The sequence below is a fragment of the Scyliorhinus torazame genome, chromosome 17, assembly GCF_047496885.1.
Source record: "Scyliorhinus torazame isolate Kashiwa2021f chromosome 17, sScyTor2.1, whole genome shotgun sequence".
Classification (NCBI taxonomy): domain Eukaryota; kingdom Metazoa; phylum Chordata; class Chondrichthyes; order Carcharhiniformes; family Scyliorhinidae; genus Scyliorhinus; species Scyliorhinus torazame.
The window spans coordinates 145,400,340-145,422,339 of NC_092723.1; the positions used below are offsets into that span (position 1 = coordinate 145,400,340).

Below are 22,000 nucleotides of genomic sequence, written 5' to 3' on the forward strand. Positions count from 1 at the left end.
TGGGGAGGGGGTGGGGCTGTGGGATTAGTTTGGATTGATACAGGACTGTGGAGAGGGGTTGGGGCTGTGGGATTAGTTTGGATTGTTACAGGACTGGGAGGGGGTGGGGCTGTGGGATTAGTTTGGATTGATACAGGGCTGGGAGAGGGTGGGGCTGTGGGGTTAGTTTGGATTGATACAGGACTGTGGGGAGGGGGTGGGGCTGTGGGATTAGTTTGGATTGATACAGGACTGTGGGGAGGGGGTGGGGCTGTGGGATGAGTTTGGATTGATACAGGGCTGTGGGGAGGGGGTGGGGCTGTGGGATTAGTTTGGATTGATACAGGGCTGTGGGGAGGGGGTGGGGCTGTGGGATTAGTTTGGATTGATACAGGACTGTGGGGAGGGGATGGGGCTGTGGGATTAGTTTGGATTGATACAGGACTGTGGGGAGGGGGTGGGGCTGTGGGATTAGTTTGGATTGATACAGGACTGTGGGGAGGGGGTGGGGCTGTGGGATGAGTTTGGATTGATACAGGACAGGGAGAGGGTGGGGCTGTGGGATTAGTTTGGATTGATACAGGACTGTGGGAGAGGGTGGGGCTGTGGGATTAGTTTGGATTGATACAGGACTGTGGGGAGGGGGTGGGGCTGTGGGATTAGTTTGGATTGATACAGGACTGTGGGGAGGGGGTGGGGCTGTGGGATTAGTTTGGATTGATACAGGGCTGTGGGGAGGGGGTGGGGCTGTGGGATTAGTTTGGATTGATACAGGGCTGTGGGGAGGGGGTGGGGCTGTGGGATTAGTTTGGATTGATACAGGACAGGGAGAGGGTGGGGCTGTGGGATTAGTTTGGATTGATACAGGACTGTGGGGAGAGGGTGGGGCTGTGGGATTAGTTTGGATTGATACAGGACTGTGGGGAGGGGGTGGGGCTGTGGGATTAGTTTGGATTGATACAGGACTGTGGGGAGAGGGTGGGGCTGTGGGATTAGTTTGGATTGATACAGGACTGTGGGGAGAGGGTGGGGCTGTGGGATTAGTTTGGATTGATACAGGACTGTGGGGAGAGGGTGGGGCTGTGGGATTAGTTTGGATTGATACAGGACTGTGGGGAGAGGGTGGGGCTGTGGGATTAGTTTGGATTGATACAGAACTGTGGGGAGGGTGGGGCTGTGGGATTAGTTTGGATTGATACAGGACTGTGGGGAGGGGGTGGGGCTGTGGGATTAGTTTGGATTGATACAGGACTGGGGAGGGGGTGGGGCTGTGGGATTAGTTTGGATTGATACAGGACTGTGGGGAGGGGGTGGGGCTGTGGGAATAGTTTGGATTGATACAGGACTGTGGGGAGGGGGCGGGGCTGTGGGATTAGTTTGGATTGATACAGGACTGTGGGGAGGGGGTGGGGCTGTGGGATTAGTTTGGATTGATACAGGATTGTGGGGAGGGGGTGGGGCTGTGGGATTAGTTTGTATTGATACAGGACTGTGGGGAGGGGGTGGGACTGTGGGATTAGTTTGGATTGATACAGGACTGTGGGGAGGGGGTGGGGCTGTGGGATTAGTTTGGGTTGATACAGGGCTCTGGGGAGGGGGTGGGGCTGTGGGATTAGTTTGGATTGATACAGGGCTGTGGGGAGGGGGTGGGGCTGTGGGATTAGTTTGGATTGATACAGGACTGTGGGGAGAGGGTGGGGCTGTGGGATTAGTTTGGATTGATACAGGACTGTGGGGAGAGGGTGGGGCTGTGGGATTAGTTTGGATTGATACAGGACTGTGGGGAGAGGGTGGGGCTGTGGGATTAGTTTGGATTGATACAGGACTGTGGGGAGAGGGTGGGGCTGTGGGATTAGTTTGGATTGATACAGAACTGTGGGGAGGGTGGGGCTGTGGGATTAGTTTGGATTGATACAGGACTGTGGGGAGGGGGTGGGGCTGTGGGATTAGTTTGGATTGATACAGGACTGGGGAGGGGGTGGGGCTGTGGGATTAGTTTGGATTGATACAGGACTGTGGGGAGGGGGTGGGGCTGTGGGAATAGTTTGGATTGATACAGGACTGTGGGGAGGGGGCGGGGCTGTGGGATTAGTTTGGATTGATACAGGACTGTGGGGAGGGGGTGGGGCTGTGGGATTAGTTTGGATTGATACAGGATTGTGGGGAGGGGGTGGGGCTGTGGGATTAGTTTGTATTGATACAGGACTGTGGGGAGGGGGTGGGGCTGTGGGATTAGTTTGGATTGATACAGGACTGTGGGGAGGGGGTGGGACTGTGGGATTAGTTTGGATTGATACAGGACTGTGGGGAGGGGGTGGTGCTGTGGGATTAGTTTGGATTGGTACAGGACTGTGGAGAGGGTGGGGCTGTGGGATTAGTTTGGATTGATACAGGACTGTTGGGAGGGTGGGGCTGTGGGATTAGTTTGGATTGATACAGGACTGTTGGGAGGGTGTGGGGCTGTGGGATTAGTTTGGATTGATACAGGGCTGTGGGGAGGGGGTGGGGCTGTGGGATTAGTTTGGATTGATACAGGACTGTGGAGAGGGGTTGGGGCTGTGGGATTAGTTTGGATTGATACAGGACTGGGAGGGGGTGGGGCTGTGGGATTAGTTTGGATTGATACAGGACTGTGGGAGGGTGTGGGGCTGTGGGATTAGTTTGGATTGATACAGGGCTGTGGGGAGGGGGTGGGGCTGTGGGATTAGTTTGGATTGATACAGGACTGTGGAGAGGGGTTGGGGCTGTGGGATTAGTTTGGATTGATACAGGACTGGGAGGGGGTGGGGCTGTGGGATTAGTTTGGATTGATACAGGGCTGGGAGAGGGTGGGGCTGTGGGATTAGTTTGGATTGATACAGGACTGTGGGGAGGGGGTGGGGCTGTGGGATTAGTTTGGATTGATACAGGACTGTGGGGAGGGGGTGGGGCTGTGGGATGAGTTTGGATTGATACAGGGCTGTGGGGAGGGGGTGGGGCTGTGGGATTAGTTTGGATTGATACAGGGCTGTGGGGAGGGGGTGGGGCTGTGGGATTAGTTTGGATTGATACAGGACTGTGGGGAGGGGATGGGGCTGTGGGATTAGTTTGGATTGATACAGGACTGTGGGGAGGGGGTGGGGCTGTGGGATTAGTTTGGATTGATACAGGACTGTGGGGAGGGGGTGGGGCTGTGGGATGAGTTTGGATTGATACAGGACAGGGAGAGGGTGGGGCTGTGGGATTAGTTTGGATTGATACAGGACTGTGGGAGAGGGTGGGGCTGTGGGATTAGTTTGGATTGATACAGGACTGTGGGGAGGGGGTGGGGCTGTGGGATTAGTTTGGATTGATACAGGACTGTGGGGAGAGGGTGGGGCTGTGGGATTAGTTTGGATTGATACAGGACTGTGGGGAGGGGGTGGGGCTGTGGGATTAGTTTGGATTGATACAGGGCTGTGGGGAGGGGGTGGGGCTGTGGGATTAGTTTGGATTGATACAGGACTGTGGGGAGGGGGTGGGGCTGTGGGATTAGTTTGGATTGATACAGGACTGTGGGGAGGGGGTGGGGCTGTGGGATTAGTTTGGATTGATACAGGACAGGGAGAGGGTGGGGCTGTGGGATTAGTTTGGATTGATACAGGACTGTGGGGAGAGGGTGGGGCTGTGGGATTAGTTTGGATTGATACAGGACTGTGGGGAGGGGGTGGGGCTGTGGGATTAGTTTGGATTGATACAGGACTGTGGGGAGAGGGTGGGGCTGTGGGATTAGTTTGGATTGATACAGGGCTGTGGGGAGGGGGTGGGGCTGTGGGATTAGTTTGGATTGATACAGGGCTGTGGGGAGGGGGTGGGGCTGTGGGATTAGTTTGGATTGATACAGGACTGTGGGGAGGGGATGGGGCTGTGGGATTAGTTTGGATTGATACAGGACTGTGGGGAGGGGGTGGGGCTGTGGGATTAGTTTGGATTGATACAGGACTGTGGGGAGGGGGTGGGGCTGTGGGATGAGTTTGGATTGATACAGGACAGGGAGAGGGTGGGGCTGTGGGATTAGTTTGGATTGATACAGGACTGTGGGAGAGGGTGGGGCTGTGGGATTAGTTTGGATTGATACAGGACTGTGGGGAGGGGGTGGGGCTGTGGGATTAGTTTGGATTGATACAGGACTGTGGGGAGAGGGTGGGGCTGTGGGATTAGTTTGGATTGATACAGGACTGTGGGGAGGGGGTGGGGCTGTGGGATTAGTTTGGATTGATACAGGGCTGTGGGGAGGGGGTGGGGCTGTGGGATTAGTTTGGATTGATACAGGACTGTGGGGAGGGGGTGGGGCTGTGGGATTAGTTTGGATTGATACAGGACTGTGGGGAGGGGGTGGGGCTGTGGGATTAGTTTGGATTGATACAGGACAGGGAGAGGGTGGGGCTGTGGGATTAGTTTGGATTGATACAGGACTGTGGGGAGAGGGTGGGGCTGTGGGATTAGTTTGGATTGATACAGGACTGTGGGGAGGGGGTGGGGCTGTGGGATTAGTTTGGATTGATACAGGACTGTGGGGAGAGGGTGGGGCTGTGGGATTAGTTTGGATTGATACAGGACTGTGGGGAGAGGGTGGGGCTGTGGGATTAGTTTGGATTGATACAGGACTGTGGGGAGAGGGTGGGGCTGTGGGATTAGTTTGGATTGATACAGAACTGTGGGGAGGGTGGGGCTGTGGGATTAGTTTGGATTGATACAGGACTGTGGGGAGGGGGTGGGGCTGTGGGATTAGTTTGGATTGATACAGGACTGGGGAGGGGGTGGGGCTGTGGGATTAGTTTGGATTGATACAGGACTGTGGGGAGGGAGTGGGGCTGTGGGATTAGTTTGGATTGATACAGGACTGTGGGGAGGGGGTGGGGCTGTGGGATTAGTTTGGATTGATACAGGACTGGGAGGGGGTGGGGCTGTGGGATTAGTTTGGATTGATACAGGACTGTGGGAGAGGGTGCGGCTGTGGGATTAGTTTGGATTGATACAGGACTGTGGGGAGGGGGTGGGGCTGTGGGAATAGTTTGGATTGATACAGGACTGTGGGGAGGGGGCGGGGCTGTGGGATTAGTTTGGATTGATACAGGACTGTGGGGAGGGGGTGGGGCTGTGGGATTAGTTTGGATTGATACAGGATTGTGGGGAGGGGGTGGGGCTGTGGGATTAGTTTGTATTGATACAGGACTGTGGGGAGGGGGTGGGACTGTGGGATTAGTTTGGATTGATACAGGACTGTGGGGAGGGGGTGGGGCTGTGGGATTAGTTTGGATTGATACAGGATTGTGGGGAGGGGGTGGGGCTGTGGGGCTGTGGGATTAGTTTGGATTGATACAGGGCTGTGGGGAGGGGGTGGGGCTGTGGGATTAGTTTGGATTGATACAGGACTGTGGGGAGAGGGTGGGGCTGTGGGATTAGTTTGGATTGATACAGGACTGGGAGAGGGTGGGGCTGTGGGATTAGTTTGGATTGATACAGGACTGTGGGGAGGGGGTGGGGCTGTGGGATTAGTTTGGATTGATACAGGACTGTGGGAGAGGGTGGGGCTGTGGTATTAGTTTGGATTGATACAGGGCTGTGGGGAGGGGATGGGGCTGTGGGATTAGTTTGGATTGATACAGGGCTGTGGGGAGGGGGTGGGGCTGTGGGATTAGTTTGGATTGATACATGACTGAGGGGAGGGGGTGGGGCTGTGGTATTAGTTTGGATTGATACAGGGCTGTGGGGAGGGGATGGGGCTGTGGGATTAGTTTGGATTGATACAGGACTGTGGGGAGGGGATGGGGCTGTGGGATTAGTTTGGATTGATACAGGACTGTGGAGAGGGGGTGGGGCTGTGGGATCAGTTTGGATTGATACAGGACTGTGGGGAGGGGGTGGGGCTGTGGGAATAGTTTGGATTGATACAGGACTGTGGGGAGGGGATGGGGCTGTGGGATTAGTTTGGATTGATACAGGACTGTGGAGAGGGGGTGGGGCTGTGGGATTAGTTTGGATTGATACAGGACTGTGGAGAGGGGGTGGGGCTGTGGGATTAGTTTGGATTGATACAGGACTGTGGGGAGGGGGTGGGGCTGTGGGATTAGTTTGGATTGATACAGGACTGTGGGGAGAGGGTGGGGCTGTGGGATTAGTTTGGATTGATACAGGACTGTGGGGAGGGGGTGGGGCTGTGGGATTAGTTTGGATTGATACAGGGCTGTGGGGAGGGGATGGGGCTGTGGGATTAGTTTGGATTGATACAGGACTGTGGGGAGGGGGTGGGGCTGTGGGATTCGTTTGGATTGATACAGGGCTGTGGGGAGGGGGTGGGGCTGTGGGATTAGTTTGGATTGATACAGGACTGTGGGGAGGGGTTGGGGCTGTGGGATTAGTTTGGATTGATACAGGGCTGTGGGGAGGGGGTGGGGCTGTGGGATTAGTTTGGATTGATACAGGACTGTGGGGAGGGGATGGGGCTGTGGGATTAGTTTGGATTGATACAGGACTGTGGAGAGGGGGTGGGGCTGTGGGATTAGTTTGGATTGATACAGGACTGTGGGGAGGGGGTGGGGCTGTGGGATTAGTTTGGATTGATACAGGACTGTGGGGAGAGGGTGGGGCTGTGGGATTAGTTTGGATTGATACAGGACTGTGGGGAGGGGGTGGGGCTGTGGGATTAGATTGGATTGATACAGGGCTGTGGGGAGGGGGTGGGGCTGTGGGATTAGTTTGGATTGATACAGGGCTGTGGGGAGGGGGTGGGGCTGTGGGATTAGTTTGGATTGATACAGGACTGTGGGGAGGGGGTGGGGCTGTGGGATTAGTTTGGATTGATACAGGACTGTGGGGAGAGGGTGGGGCTGTGGGATTAGTTTGGATTGATACAGGACTGTGGGGAGGGGTGGGGCTGTGGGATTAGTTTGGATTGATACAGGACTTTGGGGAGGGGGTGGGGCTGTGGGATTAGTTTGGATTGATACAGGACTGTGGGAGAGGGTGGGGCTGTGGGATTAGTTTGGATTGATACAGGACTGTGGGGAGAGGGTGGGGCTGTGCGATTAGTTTGGATTGATACAGGACTGTGGGGAGGGGTGGGGCTGTGGGATTAGTTTGGATTGATACAGGACTGTGGGGAGGGGGTGGGGCTGTGGGAATAGTTTGGATTGATACTGGACTGGGATAGGGTGGGGCTGTGGGAATAGTTTGGATTGATACAGGACTGTGGGGAGGGGGTGGGGCTGTGGGATTAGTTTGGATTGATACAGGACTGTGGGGAGGGGGTGGGGCTGTGGGATTAGTTTGGATTGATACAGGACTGTGGGGAGGGGGTGGGGCTGTGGGATTAGTTTGGATTGATACAGGACTGTGGGAGAGGGTGGGGCTGTGGGATTAGTTTGGATTGATACAGGACTGTGGGGAGGGGGTGGGGCTGTGGGATTAGTTTGGATTGATACAGGACTGTTGGAAGAGGGTGGGGCTGTGGGATTAGTTTGGATTGATACAGGACTGTGAGGGGGGGTGGGGCTGTGGGATTAGTTTGGATTGATACAGGACAGGGAGAGGGTGGGGCTGTGGGATTAGTTTGGATTGATACAGGACTGTGGGGAGAGGGTGGGGCTGTGGGATTAGTTTGGATGGATACAGGACTGTGGGGAGAGGGTGGGGCTGTGGGATTAGTTTGGATGGATACAGGACTGTGGGAGAGCGTGGGGCTGTGGGATTAGTTTGGATTGATACATGACTGGGAGAGGGTGGGGCTGTGGGATTAGTTTGGATTGATACAGGACTGTGGGGAGGAGGTGGGGCTGTGGGATTAGTTTGGATTGATACAGGACTGTGGGGAGGGGGTGGGGCTGTGGGATTAGTTTGGATTGATACAGGACTGTGGGGAGGAGGTGGGGCTGTGGGATTAGTTTGGATTGATACAGGACTGTGGGGAGGGGGTGGGGCTGTGGGATTAGTTTGGATTGATACAGGGCTGTGGGGAGGAGGTGGGGCTGTGGGATTAGTTTGGATTGATACAGGACTGTGGGGAGGGGGTGGGGCTGTGGGATTAGTTTGGATTGATACAGGACTGTGGGGAGGGGGTGGGGCTGTGGGATTAGTTTGGATTGATACAGGGCTGTGGGTGGGGCTGTGGGATTAGTTTGGATTGGTACAGGACTGGGAGGGGGTGGGGCTGTGGGATTAGTTTGGATTGATACAGGGCTGTGGGGAGAGGGTGGGGCTGTGGGATTAGTTTGGATTGATACAGGACTGTGGGGAGGGGGTGGGGCTGTGGGATTAGTTTGGATTGATACAGGACTGTGGGGAGGGGGTGGGGCTGTGGGATTAGTTTGGATTGATACAGGACTGTGGGGAGAGGGTGGGGCTGTGGGATTAGTTTGGATTGATACAGGACTGTGGGGAGGGTGGGGCTGTGGGATTAGTTTGGATTGATACAGGGCTGTGGGGAGGGGGTGGGGCTGTGGGATTAGTTTGGATTGATACAGGACTGTGGGGAGGGGGTGGGGCTGTGGGATTAGATTGGATTGGTACAGGACTGGGAGGGGGTGGGGCTGTGGGATTAGTTTGGATTGATACAGGACTGTGGGGAGAGGGTGGGGCTGTGGGATTAGTTTGGATTGATACAGGACTGTGGGGAGGGTGGGGCTGTGGGATTAGTTTGGATTGATACAGGACTGTGGGGAGGGGGTGGGGCTGTGGGATTAGTTTGGATTGATAAGGACTGTGGGGAGGGGGTGGGGCTGTGGGATTAGTTTGGATTGATACAGGACTGTGGGGAGGGGGTGGGGCTGTGGGATTAGTTTGGATTGATACAGGACTGTGGGGAGGGGGTGGGGCTGTGGGATTAGTTTGGATTGATACAGGACTGTGGGGAGGGGGTGGGGCTGTGGGATTAGTTTGGATTGATACAGGGCTGTGGGGAGAGGGTGGGGCTGTGGGATTAGTTTGGATTGATACAGGACTGTGGGGAGGGGGTGGGGCTGTGGGATTAGTTTGGATTGATACAGGACTGTGGGGAGAGGGTGGGGCTGTGGGATTAGTTTGGATTGATACAGGACTGTGGGGAGGGGGTGGGGCTGTGGGATTAGTTTGGATTGATACAGGGCTGTGGGGAGAGGGTGGGGCTGTGGGATTAGTTTGGATTGATACAGGACTGTGGGGAGGGTGGGGCTGTGGGATTAGTTTGGATTGATACAGGACTGTGGGAGAGGGTGGGGCTGTGGGATTAGTTTGGATTGATACAGGACTGTGGGGAGGGGGTGGGGCTGTGGGATTAGTTTGGATTGATACAGGACTGTGGGGAGGGTGGGGCTGTGGGATTAGTTTGGATTGATACAGGACTGTGGGGAGGGGGTGGGGCTGTGGGATTAGTTTGGATTGATACAGGACTGTGGGGAGGGGGTGGGGCTGTGGGATTAGTTTGGATGGTGCTGGGCGATGGGAACAGAATGGGCAAATCATTTGGTCACATCTCAGTGCTCTTTGTGGGATCTTACTGTGTGCAAAATTGTTGCTGAGTTTCTTGCATTACAACTGGCAACACTTCAAAACGACTGGCTGCCAAGCACTTCGGGATATCCTGGGGTTATGAAAGGTGCTATATAAATGCAAATTCTTTCTATCTGAGATGATCAATATGTGAGTTCCTGGATGATTAGCACCGATTAGTGATTAGGCCAGTGGAGGGGCTGACACCCAGAGGACCTGTGAAGGGCTGTGCATCCCATCACACCATCAGGAGGGCTGCTCTCCAATGGTAGACCACCAGAACTATTTTCGAGGCCATACCTGATTTTAATTTGATTGACATACTTGACAAGGCCGACAGGCAGCATGAGTGAGGATGGAAGCTGGAAATCCAGCAACTCCTTTGCAGGGCTGAGTTGGAAATAAGCTTTTAAAAGGTGGATGGGTGCCCAGCGTTGGTCATTCCAGAAAGAATATTTGCATTCCTGCTACCTGTAGAAACATCAATGCTGAATCAGCAGTTCTTCGAGGGATCCCAATAGGTATATGGCTGTGTCAGAATGACCTGCTGGGGTCCCTCTAAGAACCACTGACCGAACCATGCTGCACTGAACCCTGATTTAAATATTTAAACAGGTTCCCATTCGCTTTAGGAAAGCACCCGTTTTGTATGACCCAGTCTGGGCCGTATATGATCATACACTGCATGTCTCAAATATATGCTACACATCTAAACATAAAGAGAAATACAGTTTTAAATGCTTGCAATTACCCTGGAAATCTGTGCTGATTTTGGCCGGGTTGAGGTGGATGAGGTCAGGAGATCACCAATCACTCTCTTTTTGTCTCTGTGTTGACAGGTCTCAGTGATCCTTTTGTCATTATCGAACTCGCTCCTTTCCACCTCTTCCCAGGTGCAAAGGGCCAGCGAACACAAGTCAAGAATAAAACACTGCACCCAATCTTCGATGAACAGTTTAACTTGTCAGTATTTTTGATTCATTACTTCATGTGTTGAATTTATCGTCCCATCAAACACTCCCAGGGCAGTTGCAGAAGGATGTTAAATACAGAGTAAAGCTCTCTCAACACTGTTCCCCCCTCAAACACTCCCAGGGCAGGTACAGCAGGAGGTTAGATATGGAGTAAAGCTCCCTCGTCACTGTCCCATCAAACACTCCCAGGACAGATACAGCACGGGGTTTGGTGCAGACTAAAGCTCCCTCGACATTGTCCCCCCTCAAACACTCCCAAGGCAGGTATAGCAGGGGGTTAGGTGCAAAGTAACGCTCCCTCGACACTCCCATCAAACACTCCCATGGCAGGTACAGCAGGGGGTTAGATTTGGAGTAAAGCTCCCTCGTCACTGTCCCATCAAACACTCCCAGGACAAGTACAGCTCAGGGTTAGATACTGATTAAAGCTCCTTTGCTGCAACAGGGTCAAGTTAGATTTGAGCCTGGATCTCCCTCCGCTTGACTGGCATGCAATCCATAACTTTCCACATTCACTCCCCCCACAACTGATACCCAGCAGTGTGTACAATCTGCAGGATGCATTGGAAACACCTTTCATACCTGCACCATCACCACCTGCAGTTTCCCTCCAAGCCACACACCATCCAGACTTTGAACTATATCATCGCCCCTTCACAGCCACCTGGATCCCTGGAATTTCCTTCCTAATAGCACTCTGTGTATAGCTACAGCACATACAGTAGTAGCTCACGAAGGCTCACCAATCACCATTGCTTTCTTATGGGTAATTAGGGATGAGCACTAAATGCTAGTCTTGTCAGTGAAACTCACATCCCCTTGAAAGTATTTTAAAAAATAGAGTTGTGCTCCTTTCTATTCCAGTCTCCAGTTTACTTGTCCCATGCACATGTCTCAGCCTCTGTTAGTTTACTGACCTCTCATATTCATTCCAGTGTCTGTGGATTACATTCTTCTTCTTTGGAGTGTACATGTTGCATAGCAATCTGCTTTATCTCTTTCAGCACAGTAACGCGGGAGCAGTGCAGTAACAGCACTGCCTGCATTCACTTCACAGTCATGGACCACGACTGGCTCTCAACCAATGACTTTGCCGGGGAGGCCGTGTTGCAACTGCAGGAGGTTCACGGGTTCCATAAAACTGCCGTCAGCAGAGAAGCAAAAAACATTTCCCCAGTATTCCTGAAACTGACACACCCCGATCCCAGTGGTAAAGAAAATCAGAGTTCAATATCTATATTTTAAAATTGTATCTGCATGAAATTCCTGTCAACATTTTCTTTCATACAACAAACATGCTCATATTTACAACGGAGACTGCCTATGTAAACATGTCACTGTAATTTCACCCACCCACCAGTGGTGGCAATGTAGTTTAATCAGTAAATTTACAGTGTTGGTATCATCTTGATGCAGGGATCAGTAGTAAGGATCGACCATCTTGAGGGTTTATTTCCTTGCAACTTCTACCATTACATCATTATGACTTTGCCAGATATCCTGTTTTGAATTGAACTTATTGGTGAAACAGGAGGTGCTCCAAGGGAATTATCCCTGCCTGCAAACTCGCTTCACCTGAAGACAACTTAACTGGCCCTGGGCAGTTCCAAAGAAGAGCAACTAATATGTAATGAATTTGGTTTGTATCTGGGAATAGATCTTTATTCAAAATTTAAATTTCTCCTGTGTGTAGCAGCTCATCGATCCATGATCCTGCCATCCCCCCCCTCCAGCGGTTTTTAAAATACTTCAGTAAATGTCATTAGATGATTTGACAGTTGTACAGTGTTGGGGGTGGGTGTCAAAGCTGAATCTGATCCTGGCCTCACCAATGTCTGCCCAGTCCAGCAGGAGTCACTGGACAGCAGGATCCTGGCCTCACCAATGTCTGCCCAGTCCAGCAGGAGTCACTGGACAGCAGGATCCTGGCCTCACCAATGTCTGCCCAGTCCAGCAGGAGTCACTGGACAGCAGCCAGGTGGAGGAGGAATCAGGGTTGATTTTTGTTCACCAAATGTGTCATGGCCAGCGGCAGTGTCCTTGTTCGCAAAAACCAGGGAGTCACATTTGTGACCCTCCCACTGCAACATCTGCTCTTGCAATACACAAACTCAGTGCTGTTAGTTACAGATGTTTGTTTTTACAGTGATGAAGCCAATCACGAAGATGCTGGAAGGCCGGACGGCTGACAAAGAAGCACAGGAGTTTGTTAAGAAGATGAAGGAGCTAGAGATATCTCCAGAGTAAATCCAAGCAGATTTGAAATAGAAGTGAATTAATACGTGAACATAAATCAAACATTCAGAACTGCACAATGTCAAATGTTGGAGTGGTGCTTTGTCGTGATGCTAGTGAAGCTATCTATGCAGGAGCTCCTCAGCATTGGGATGATTATTGATCTGGTGCTGTGGCTTCTTACTGTCACCATTGTGGAAATACTGAAGTTGTATTGTCGCTCCTCAATCTCGTGCAATTGTGGAGCCAATGTGGAGCTCCTCATCATTGTGATGATATTGATCCAGTGCCGTAGCCTCGTTGTCATGGTGATTACTGATCCAGTGCTGAAACTGCTCACTGTCCTGTGATACACATCGTGCTGGCCCACCTCACTGTGGTGATATGGATCCTGTGCCGACACACCTCACCATCGTTGTGATACAGATCCCGTGCTGTAGTGGTATCTCCTCTCCCACAACCTCTTTGTCCTCCCGTTTTACAATAACAGGCAATTGTGCTTTTTGAGTGTTTTTTAAGATTAAATTTGATGACCTCTGTCTTGTAAGTATTACAAAGAAATATTGTATAGTTGTGATAACTTTGTCTGAGAATGTCAGATTTTTGTATTGTAGTTTTGAAAACGTTTAAAAGAATAACTCAAAGTAAGACAACCTCTGGTTTTGATTTCCTGATGAGACTTTAAGCTGAGCACAGATCTGTTCAGTTCAGTCCCATGATCGTATCTCCAGGATTTTAACTGTGCCCAGTGTCGAAGCCCAACATTCGTTATTTAACCAATACCAGGTTAACCGAGCGTTCATTTCATTAGAGTCTTTGTGCTAAATGGCTACCACATTTACCTACTTATGCCACAGCACTTTCATGTAATTCACTCTACATGAAATGCTGCAAGACCTTTTTGGAAACATGCCTTGTAAAGGCAAAGCTTCCCTTTATACGGCCACAAATAATGCTTTCCGGGACATTGCCCAAGGGTCCATTTTTACTTACTTACTAGAGCATGGAACGGAGGTGACTGGGTGAGAATAGGATTAGAAAACATGAAGGGTAAGGTGGCACAGTGGTTAGCACTGCTGCCTCATGGCGCTGAGAACCTGGGTTCAATCCCGGCCCCAGGTCACTTTCTATGTGGAGTTTGCACATTCTCCTCGTGTCTGCGTGGGTCACACTCCCTCAACCCAAAAAGATGTGCAGTGTCGGTGAATTGACCACGCTAAATTGCCCCTGAATTGAAAAAAAGAATTGGATACTCTAAATATATAAACAAAAAAGAAAACATGAACAGCATAATCACTCAAAGAATATAATCTGGCTATTATCTCTGTTCATTGCGGGATCCTGATGTATGTATGTTTACTGACACATCCCCCCCAACACATTAAGACAGCAATTACATGTTAAAAGTATTCCACTGGCTGTTATTCACCTTGGAATGTCCTGCGATGGTGGAAAGTGTTGTAAATCCAAGTTCTTTTATTTTACCAATTTAAGCAGATCCCAGTTTGTTATAAATAATTTTATTTTGTAAAGCTTTAATAATTTTTTTTTATAAAGTCTGTCATCAGGGAATACTCCTGCTTCCTCATTTTATCCAACCTCAATCCTCTGCACTGTGGCCGGCCTTCACAGTAGGTTTCTCCTTTCTGCATGCTTCATGGTCTCCCCTTTGACTATGGCCATCTGCAGAATTCCCTTCATCTGGTTTACTGTCTTCATTTTCCTTCTCGCCATCAGCACCATCATCATCAACATCTTCACTATCCTCTTCAGTTTCCACAGCCCTTGATAAACCAATGTTAAATAAAGTATTAAAAGAACTGTGAAAGCTGCAAAATCTGCAATGAAAACTGGAAGTAACGGAAAAGCAGTAGGCTAGGGGCTATCCTTTCCTTGGATTAAATATCACCCAAAGATAATCGTTACTCTCTTTAACCTGTGCTAGATCTGCCCTTGGGAGTGTTTGATGGGACAGTGTAGAAGGAGCTTTACTCTGCATCAAAACCTATAATTGATTGATTGTAAATAGTACTGCAATATTCTAGTCTTCCCAATCAGTCCAAAGCGCTTCCGCTTCAAATAAATGGAGTATCTCAATGATCCAGGGCGGGGAAAATCTACCACAGCTTATAAATCTTTACAGGAGCGGAAGCAATTGACCGAATTTCTAATGGAGAGTGGTTTCATTTTATTAAAAATTCAAAATACGAATTAAAGAGACACAACTTTCTTCTTGTTCCTGAACATGTCCTGGTCCATCCTTATCACTTGAGCTTTACAATTATAATAAATTTAAAAGATCTGGGGTTTTAGGGTCAAAATTTACAAAATATGCCCGACACTGCCAGGTTTGATGCAGTGAAATTGCATCTAAGTTTCTCTGCAAATTCACTAGCATTTGCCAAACACAAAATCTCCTATGAGTCGAGAAATGTAATTGATTTGTGACTGGAAAGGGGGAAAAAAAAAATCACATTCAGCTGGAGGGTGGTAACCATAAGGTAAATAGCACATCTCAGTCTTGTAACCTTTAAAAAACTTTAGACAGTAAATTGAATAATTATATCATCACTTAAAAGTTGTAGTTGCATTCCTGAAAAATGAATCACTTAGATTTCCCCATTAAAACCAATACAAAATCTGCAGTTAAAGACCTTTTGCATCAGAAAAGCACTAAAATATTATACCCTGTAAGTTGAAATACTTTACATTGCCAAACTCCTACATTGGTAAATGAAATAATTTTTCAAATAATTTTTTTAAAAAAAATAAGAAATGTGCTAACTTTCTACCATCTCTTGCTCACTGCCTCTCCTGCTCGCCCCTAATTTTACTTACTGGACCTCTCACTCCCTGACCCTCCCTATCACTATATGCCCTGCCACTCACCAAAGCTTCTGTTCGTGCCCCCCTGCTCCCCTCTCCCTCGCTGACATGGAGATGAGCAGCTAGAGGCAGGAAGAGGGGCTTCCACTTGCAGAAGATAAGCCCAATGCTGGAGGATCAGGGACCAGAAAAGGCCAACAACCAGGGGGTCAGCAACAAAATGGTGGGCCAGGGAGTAGCAGAGGTCACTCCAAAATGGTGCCAATTGGGTCATGGGGCCCTATGGCAGACCTGGCGTGAAACAATTTTAAAACAAAATTCACAACACTAAAAAGTGAATGTGGGCCTTATTATTTGACCAATGTTAAAGGGAAACAACTTAAAAGGAGGAAACTAAATAGGGAGTTCTTGTACCATTAACGATTTCTACAGAGGGAGAAGAGCAACCCCTGGTTGCTTCAATTAACACTGTATTCCTGTAAAGACAGCTACCTTTGCACCACAGAGTGTGGTCACAATGTGATCATCCCCCATTCTCACTATCTGAAGTAGGCACCAGAACACACCTCTCCAATCCATAGGTGTAATCACTTTAGCGCTTAAAAATCAGTGATGATCTGTGCTATTTGATTTGCTGTTGATTTTCTTGCCAATTTGGAATTTGCATTTTGTGAAGAGCGCAGTGCCACCCGAAACCTGCTGGTGGTGCTGCCAAGCTGTTGCTGGTGCTGTCACAGCGCCCCTAGCAGGAGGTCAGCAACACTGCAGCTTCAGGACTGTTCTTGTTTATTTTGTCCAGGACAAGAAGGCTGGTTTTCTATACATATTCTCGTACAAAATATTCCACTGGAGAGAACAGTCCAAGCAGCAGTGGAATATTTAGCACAGTTGACCACACACATGATTGAAGAAGTTGATTTTGAGGGGGAGGGAAGTCACAGCAGAAGGAGGAAGGATCAAGCCCATGGGAAGAAAGCTGCAGGACAGTGTGGAGCCTGTGAGCGGAAGAAGCACAACAGCTGACAGGTTAAAGCCATGAGGATTGCTAACTGTAGCCAAGGATGTGGAATTGGATGCGCTGTCAAATCCACATCCATCTGTCTTCAACCACATTTGAGTTTCTTCAATCAAATGTGTCCCACACAACGCAGAAATAGCTTTACTCAAACTGACAAATCAGATTCTCCATAACGGTGACTTCTCTGCAATTTTTGATTTATTTGATCACACTGTTCTCCTCCATTATCCAGCTCAGGAGAACTCCCCTCATTTGTTTCCCTGATCTGAATGTTGCCAAAGAATCTCCACCAATTACTTCGCTTCTCACACTTGGAATCCATATGCAAACTCAATACCCAGCTTTATCTCTCCATCTCTCTCAACTCCTACACAGTCTCCATCTTGTCAGGTTGCTTGTCCAATATCAAGTCTTAGCTAAACCATAAATTTCCTCCAACTGAAACACAGAAGTCTGGAGGCAGTCTTTGGTGCCCAGCATCAACTCTGCTGTATTGGTCACACACTGAGGAATTCCCTGCCTACACCCATCTACACCTTCAAACCCCACCACTGGGCAGCACAGTAGCTAGCACTGCTACATCACAGCACCAGGGACCCGGGTTCGATTCTGACCTTGGGCGACTGTCTGTGCGGAGTTTGCATTTTCTCCCAGTGTCTGCATGGGTTTCCTCCGGGCGTTCTGGTTTCCTCCTACTGTCCAAAGATGTGCAGGTTATGCGGGTTATAGGGATAGGGCGACAGAGGGTGCTCTTTCAGAGGTTGGCGCAAACTTGATGGGCTGAATGGCCTCCTTCTGCACTAGGTATTCTATGGATAATCTTGACTAAGCAGGTGACCGCCTCAGATTGCTGGTTTCTTGTCACGATGCTGAAGCAGCTGGCAATATTTTTCTCCATTAAAGCTGCTGTACATGGTTGGTGACTTGGGAGTATATGTGCAAAAGTCATTGAAGGTGGCAAGACAGGTTGAGAAAGCAGTGAATCAGGTATTTGACAGACCCTGGGCTTTACAAATAGAGGCATCAATACAAAAGCAACATAGTTTTAATGAACATTTATAAGACACTGGTTCAGCCTCAATTGGAGTATTATGTACAATTCTCCATTAAGGAACGTGAGGGTTTGGGGTGACTGCAAAAAGATTTATGAGAACAGTTCCTGAAATAAGGGACTTGGTTGTGTGGATGAATTGGAGACGCTGAGGTTGTTCTGCTCCAAGAAGAGGAGAGACCCGAGAGGAGAGTTGATGAAGGTGTTCAAAATCATGAGGCATCTAGACAAAGTGAATGGAGAGAAATTGTTCTTGTTGCTGGAAGGATCGAGGGCTAGAGGACATCAATTGAGGGTGAAAACAGGGAAGACATGAGGGAAATAGTTTTTATGCAGCAAGTGGTTAGGATATAGAACACAAGAGCATTGTGGTGGAAGATTCAATCATAGTTTTCAAGAGAAAATTGGATAAACACTTGAAAAGAAAGAAAATGCAAGGTTACAGGGAAAGAATAGGGAAGTGGGATGAGCGGAGTTGGTCCAGCAGAGAGCCAGCAAAATGGGCTGAATGGCCTCCTCTTTGTAATCATTCTAGATATAAAAACAATGGAAAATGCTGAAATACTCCAGCAGCATCCGTGGGGAGAAACAGAGTTAACATTCCAGGTCAATGAAACAGTAACTCTCTTTCTTTCCACAGATGCTGCCTCAATAGCGGAGTATTTCCTGTTGGGATTTCAGATTTCCGGCATTTAGTGGGAGCTGAATATAGTGGTTTTAGAGTTTCTCAATATTCAACTGGTGAAAATTCAATGACTTAAAACGAACCGAGTACAAACACTTTGACTTTACCTTCCCAGGTTTGGTCTATTAGGATTGCAGAATTCTTTTCCCGAATCAACATCAAAAGGATCTGCAAAATAAAAGCTGCATTAAATAAGATGGCCACAATGACCTTCAGCCCTTTGCTCACTGCATATGTGCACCCTTGCTGACTCTCATTGGGTTCCAGGTTATATACACAGACCTCCTTCTCCTGATCACCAGCCAGCAATATCTGCTGGAACTGAGCCAAGCTTGAATACCTTGCCAATATTCAGTTTAAGTTCATAAAAGGAAGGGCCACTTGAGTGAGGGTGACTGACAAGGAGCAAATGCCTTCGGGAAAGATTGTACAAAATGAGATTTTACCCTCCTGATCCTCTGGCTCCGTCTTTGCAGCCAGCCACTCCTGCTCGACGTGTAGCACTTCCGCCTCGCTCCGGCACACACTGTACTTCTCCAGCAATGCTTGGTTCAGGTGTAGAAACGTATTCCCCCATTTGAATTTCTGTAGTAGAACCTCAGCCAGCTCCGGGAACCCTAATAGAAGCAGACAGTGTGAAAAGGAAGACCTTTCTCCCTTCAGTCTCCCAAACTCATGCCCAGCCCCGCCCTCTCCATCATCGGAGCCCTGCTTCATCCCACTTCCACCCTCTCCTCCATACCGATCTGCCTCGCTGCAACCCACCCTACGTATACCATTCTGCCCCAGTTAGGGCCCCTGCTTGTCTCATCCCACCCAGCCCTCCATATCCGTATTCAAAAATGGCAGAAAGTGAGGATCATTCGTAGCTGTTATTCTATCCACAGTCTAACAACTTACTCTGCCTGTCTGCACTCACTGGTGAAATACTGTTGGGGGAGGGAAGGGGACTGGATTCTATGAAACATGATGTCAAAGTGATTCAGTGGCAAGTACACTGGAAATAAAGAACAAATAGACATCCCACTTACCCACAATACAGAAAGTGGCAGCAAATGCTTCAACACAGGACAGCTTGCAGGGCCGTCCATAATTCACTGGGTTAGCAGCAACGAGGTAGGGTAACAGCCTGGGGCATCTGCCTCTCATTTTTGTGAATGGAGTGTCCTCTAGTCTAGCCCAGGAGCAGTCGATGACAGCCACACCCCCCTGTGCCACGATCTCTCTGGAGAAAAGGAAAGCACTCGTCCATTTAAAAACGTCAAAACCAACATTACTTGCCTGCCTTACTATCAGCTTCCTGTCACTGGGAACAATTTTGAGTGGAGGGAGTAAAATAGAAATTCTTTCAAGGTGAGAAGTGGGATTTTACTCTATACCCAACCCATGCTGTACCTATCACAGGACTATTTGATGGGTCGGTGTAGGGGGAGATTTTATTCATATTTTATTTCATATCTCTGCAAGCTCTGCCTGTTTGGTGCCATTAAAAAAAGTAAATTAATGGGAGTATATTTATATACAGGAGGAAATTTCCGTCTCAATTTAACATGAATTTTGTTATAGCTTTCTATTTAATACTCCCTTGCCATTTCTCCATCCAGATTACTCTTCTTTTTAATCAGCATTTTGCTTACCGGTCAGAGGGGGAGACATATTTGGTTCCCATGGGTGTCAGAACCAGTCCACTGAATCTCTCATTGATACGTAGGTTGCGGACAAACCCTTTGCGAGCGAGCTTCCTGCCTGTACACCGTTTTGTGTCACAGTGTCCGAGTTCCCACATGGCCAACGGACATGGGAACCGGAATGTGGGACATGTCCCATCCTCGGAGGCGCCGTCATCAAAAGCTGCAAATCAACCATATTCACAGGTTACAGAACACACCCACAAACACAAGGCAAATAACATTTAAAATAGTTCATTAGAGCAAAGTATGCTTCCTGGGATCTGGAAACGACAAACACCGGGTAAATATTAACAGCAGGTTGACAGGGTTTTGCATATTCGGTCTGGTGAATGTACTGGTTGTGCTTCACTGTTTCAGTGAGAGTGACTGATCAGGAAAGATCCACTCAAGAGTGCAATCTAAACAGGAGCACTGATCATAGCGTGAACACAATACAATACAAATACACTCAGTCAGGATTAAAGATAAGAGAGGATGCCCTATCAGACGATATTTCCTCCGTATCCTGTCTCAAAGCAAGAGGAAACATGAAATAGCCTTCCAGATATAGGGGCAGCTTTACAACTTGGGCAAATATGCTCTTCCTTGGGTTGAGAGAGAGTGGCTGTCACCCACCTTGCAGAGCCTCGTGAACATCCTCGGTGAACGACTCCAAGCAGCGTCCCTTCTGCTGATGCCGAGCATCTTTCCATTTCAGCGGGCCTCGCTCCCCTTTCTGTGACTGTTTCTTCCGCCCCATTTGAACAAGAAGTGCTGTGAGGGAGTTGAAGCTGCTAACAGCTCAGCCCATGGCACCTGACAAAACATTTATAGTCAACTAAATATTACCAAATTTATTCCATTATCTCAAACAACTTTTAAAAAATTCATAGAATTTACAGTGCAGAAGGAGGCCATTCGGCCCATCAAGTCTGCTCCGGCTCTTGGATAGAGCACCCCACCCAAGGTCCACACCTCCACCCCATCCCCATAACCCACCCCACCCAACACTAAGTGCAATTTTGGACACTATGGGCAATTTAGCATGGCCAATCCATCTAACCTGCACAAATTTGGACTGTGGGAGGAAACCGGAGCACCCGGTGGAAACCCACGCACACACGGGGAGAATGTGCAGACTCCGCACAGACAGTGACCCAAGCCGGGAATCGAACCTGGGACCCTGGAGCTGCGAAGCAATTGTGCTACCGTGCTGCCCATTAACTTGGATTAAAACCAGAAATATTTCCACAACAGACCATTCAGTTCAGCAGGTCTGCACCAGAACTTTGAGACAGTGATCCAAAAGTAATCCCACCGTCCCGCCCTCACCCCAAACCCCTCCCCCTAGCTCTGCCAATCAAACAACTGCTTCAACACCGTACGCCAATCTGTGAGAGTTTACATTCCATGACACAACTGGGTCGTCGCTCTCAAGTGTTAATTCTTCGCCCAATTCTCAACATTGATGATTTATTTACAAGCTGCTGAATATTTTCATATATTTCCAAGTGATTTCTCTCTTCATGGGGTCCTGCTGCTGCCCCAAAACAACACCCAGAAAGCTTCCCTCAGACAGGAACTGACACCAAGGCTGAGGTTGACCAATGGATTGCCCCTTTCCCAAGAAAATGATCCCCAAATTGATCTATCACCGCTCACGCCTGTCTGGAGCTAACCTAGGAACAGACCCATGGACAGGGACTGATGCCAGGACCGAAGAACATGAGAAATAGGAGCAGAAGATGATCATGTGGCCTGTCAATGCCACTGCCATTCAAGATGATCTTGGCTGATATTCTTCCTCAGCTCCATTTTCCCACCTGCTCCCCATATCCTTAATTCCTGGAGACACCAAAAATCTATCATGGCCGCATGTCCTATGTTTTTCATGTATGGAACTATCTGTCTGGACTGTACACAGAACAATATTTTTCACTGTATCCCCACTCGTGACAATAAATCAAATCAAACATTCAACGATGCAGCATCCACAACCCTCTGGGGAAGACAATTCCCAACAATCCTTTGAGCGAAGAAGTCTTTCCTTTCCTCAGTCCTAAATGACCAAACTCTTAT

At 49.1% G+C, this 22,000-nt stretch overlaps 3 protein-coding genes across 6 annotated transcripts in view; 1 reads left to right on the forward strand and 2 right to left on the reverse strand.

Moving 5' to 3' along the window:
- baiap3 (BAI1 associated protein 3) overlaps window positions 1-13,324 on the forward strand; it is a 281,399-nt gene extending 268,075 nt beyond the window's left edge. Inside the window, exons 32-34 of the mRNA XM_072481213.1 lie at window positions 10,302-10,425; window positions 11,441-11,646; window positions 12,583-13,324. Coding sequence (XP_072337314.1) covers window positions 10,302-10,425; window positions 11,441-11,646; window positions 12,583-12,683 — 431 coding nt within the window. The 3' untranslated portion in view covers window positions 12,684-13,324. The remainder of the gene's footprint in view (window positions 1-10,301; window positions 10,426-11,440; window positions 11,647-12,582) is intronic.
- Window positions 13,325-14,175: 851 nt separating this feature from the next.
- Window positions 14,176-20,711, reverse strand: tsr3 (TSR3 ribosome maturation factor). Its single transcript, XM_072481220.1, has 6 exons — window positions 20,558-20,711; window positions 19,889-20,102; window positions 19,283-19,476; window positions 18,698-18,868; window positions 18,359-18,419; window positions 14,176-14,455 (listed from the first exon to the last, which is right to left on the reverse strand). Exons 1-6 carry the CDS (start codon window positions 20,679-20,681, stop codon window positions 14,272-14,274), a joined length of 948 nt encoding a protein of 315 aa, XP_072337321.1. The 5' UTR covers window positions 20,682-20,711; the 3' UTR covers window positions 14,176-14,271.
- unkl (unk like zinc finger) overlaps window positions 20,620-22,000 on the reverse strand; it is a 262,287-nt gene continuing 260,906 nt past the window's right edge. For all 4 annotated transcript variants that reach the window (XM_072481215.1, XM_072481214.1, XM_072481216.1 and 1 more), the window contains one exon: window positions 20,620-20,737. The gene's annotated coding sequence lies outside the window, so the exon portion shown is untranslated. The remainder of the gene's footprint in view (window positions 20,738-22,000) is intronic.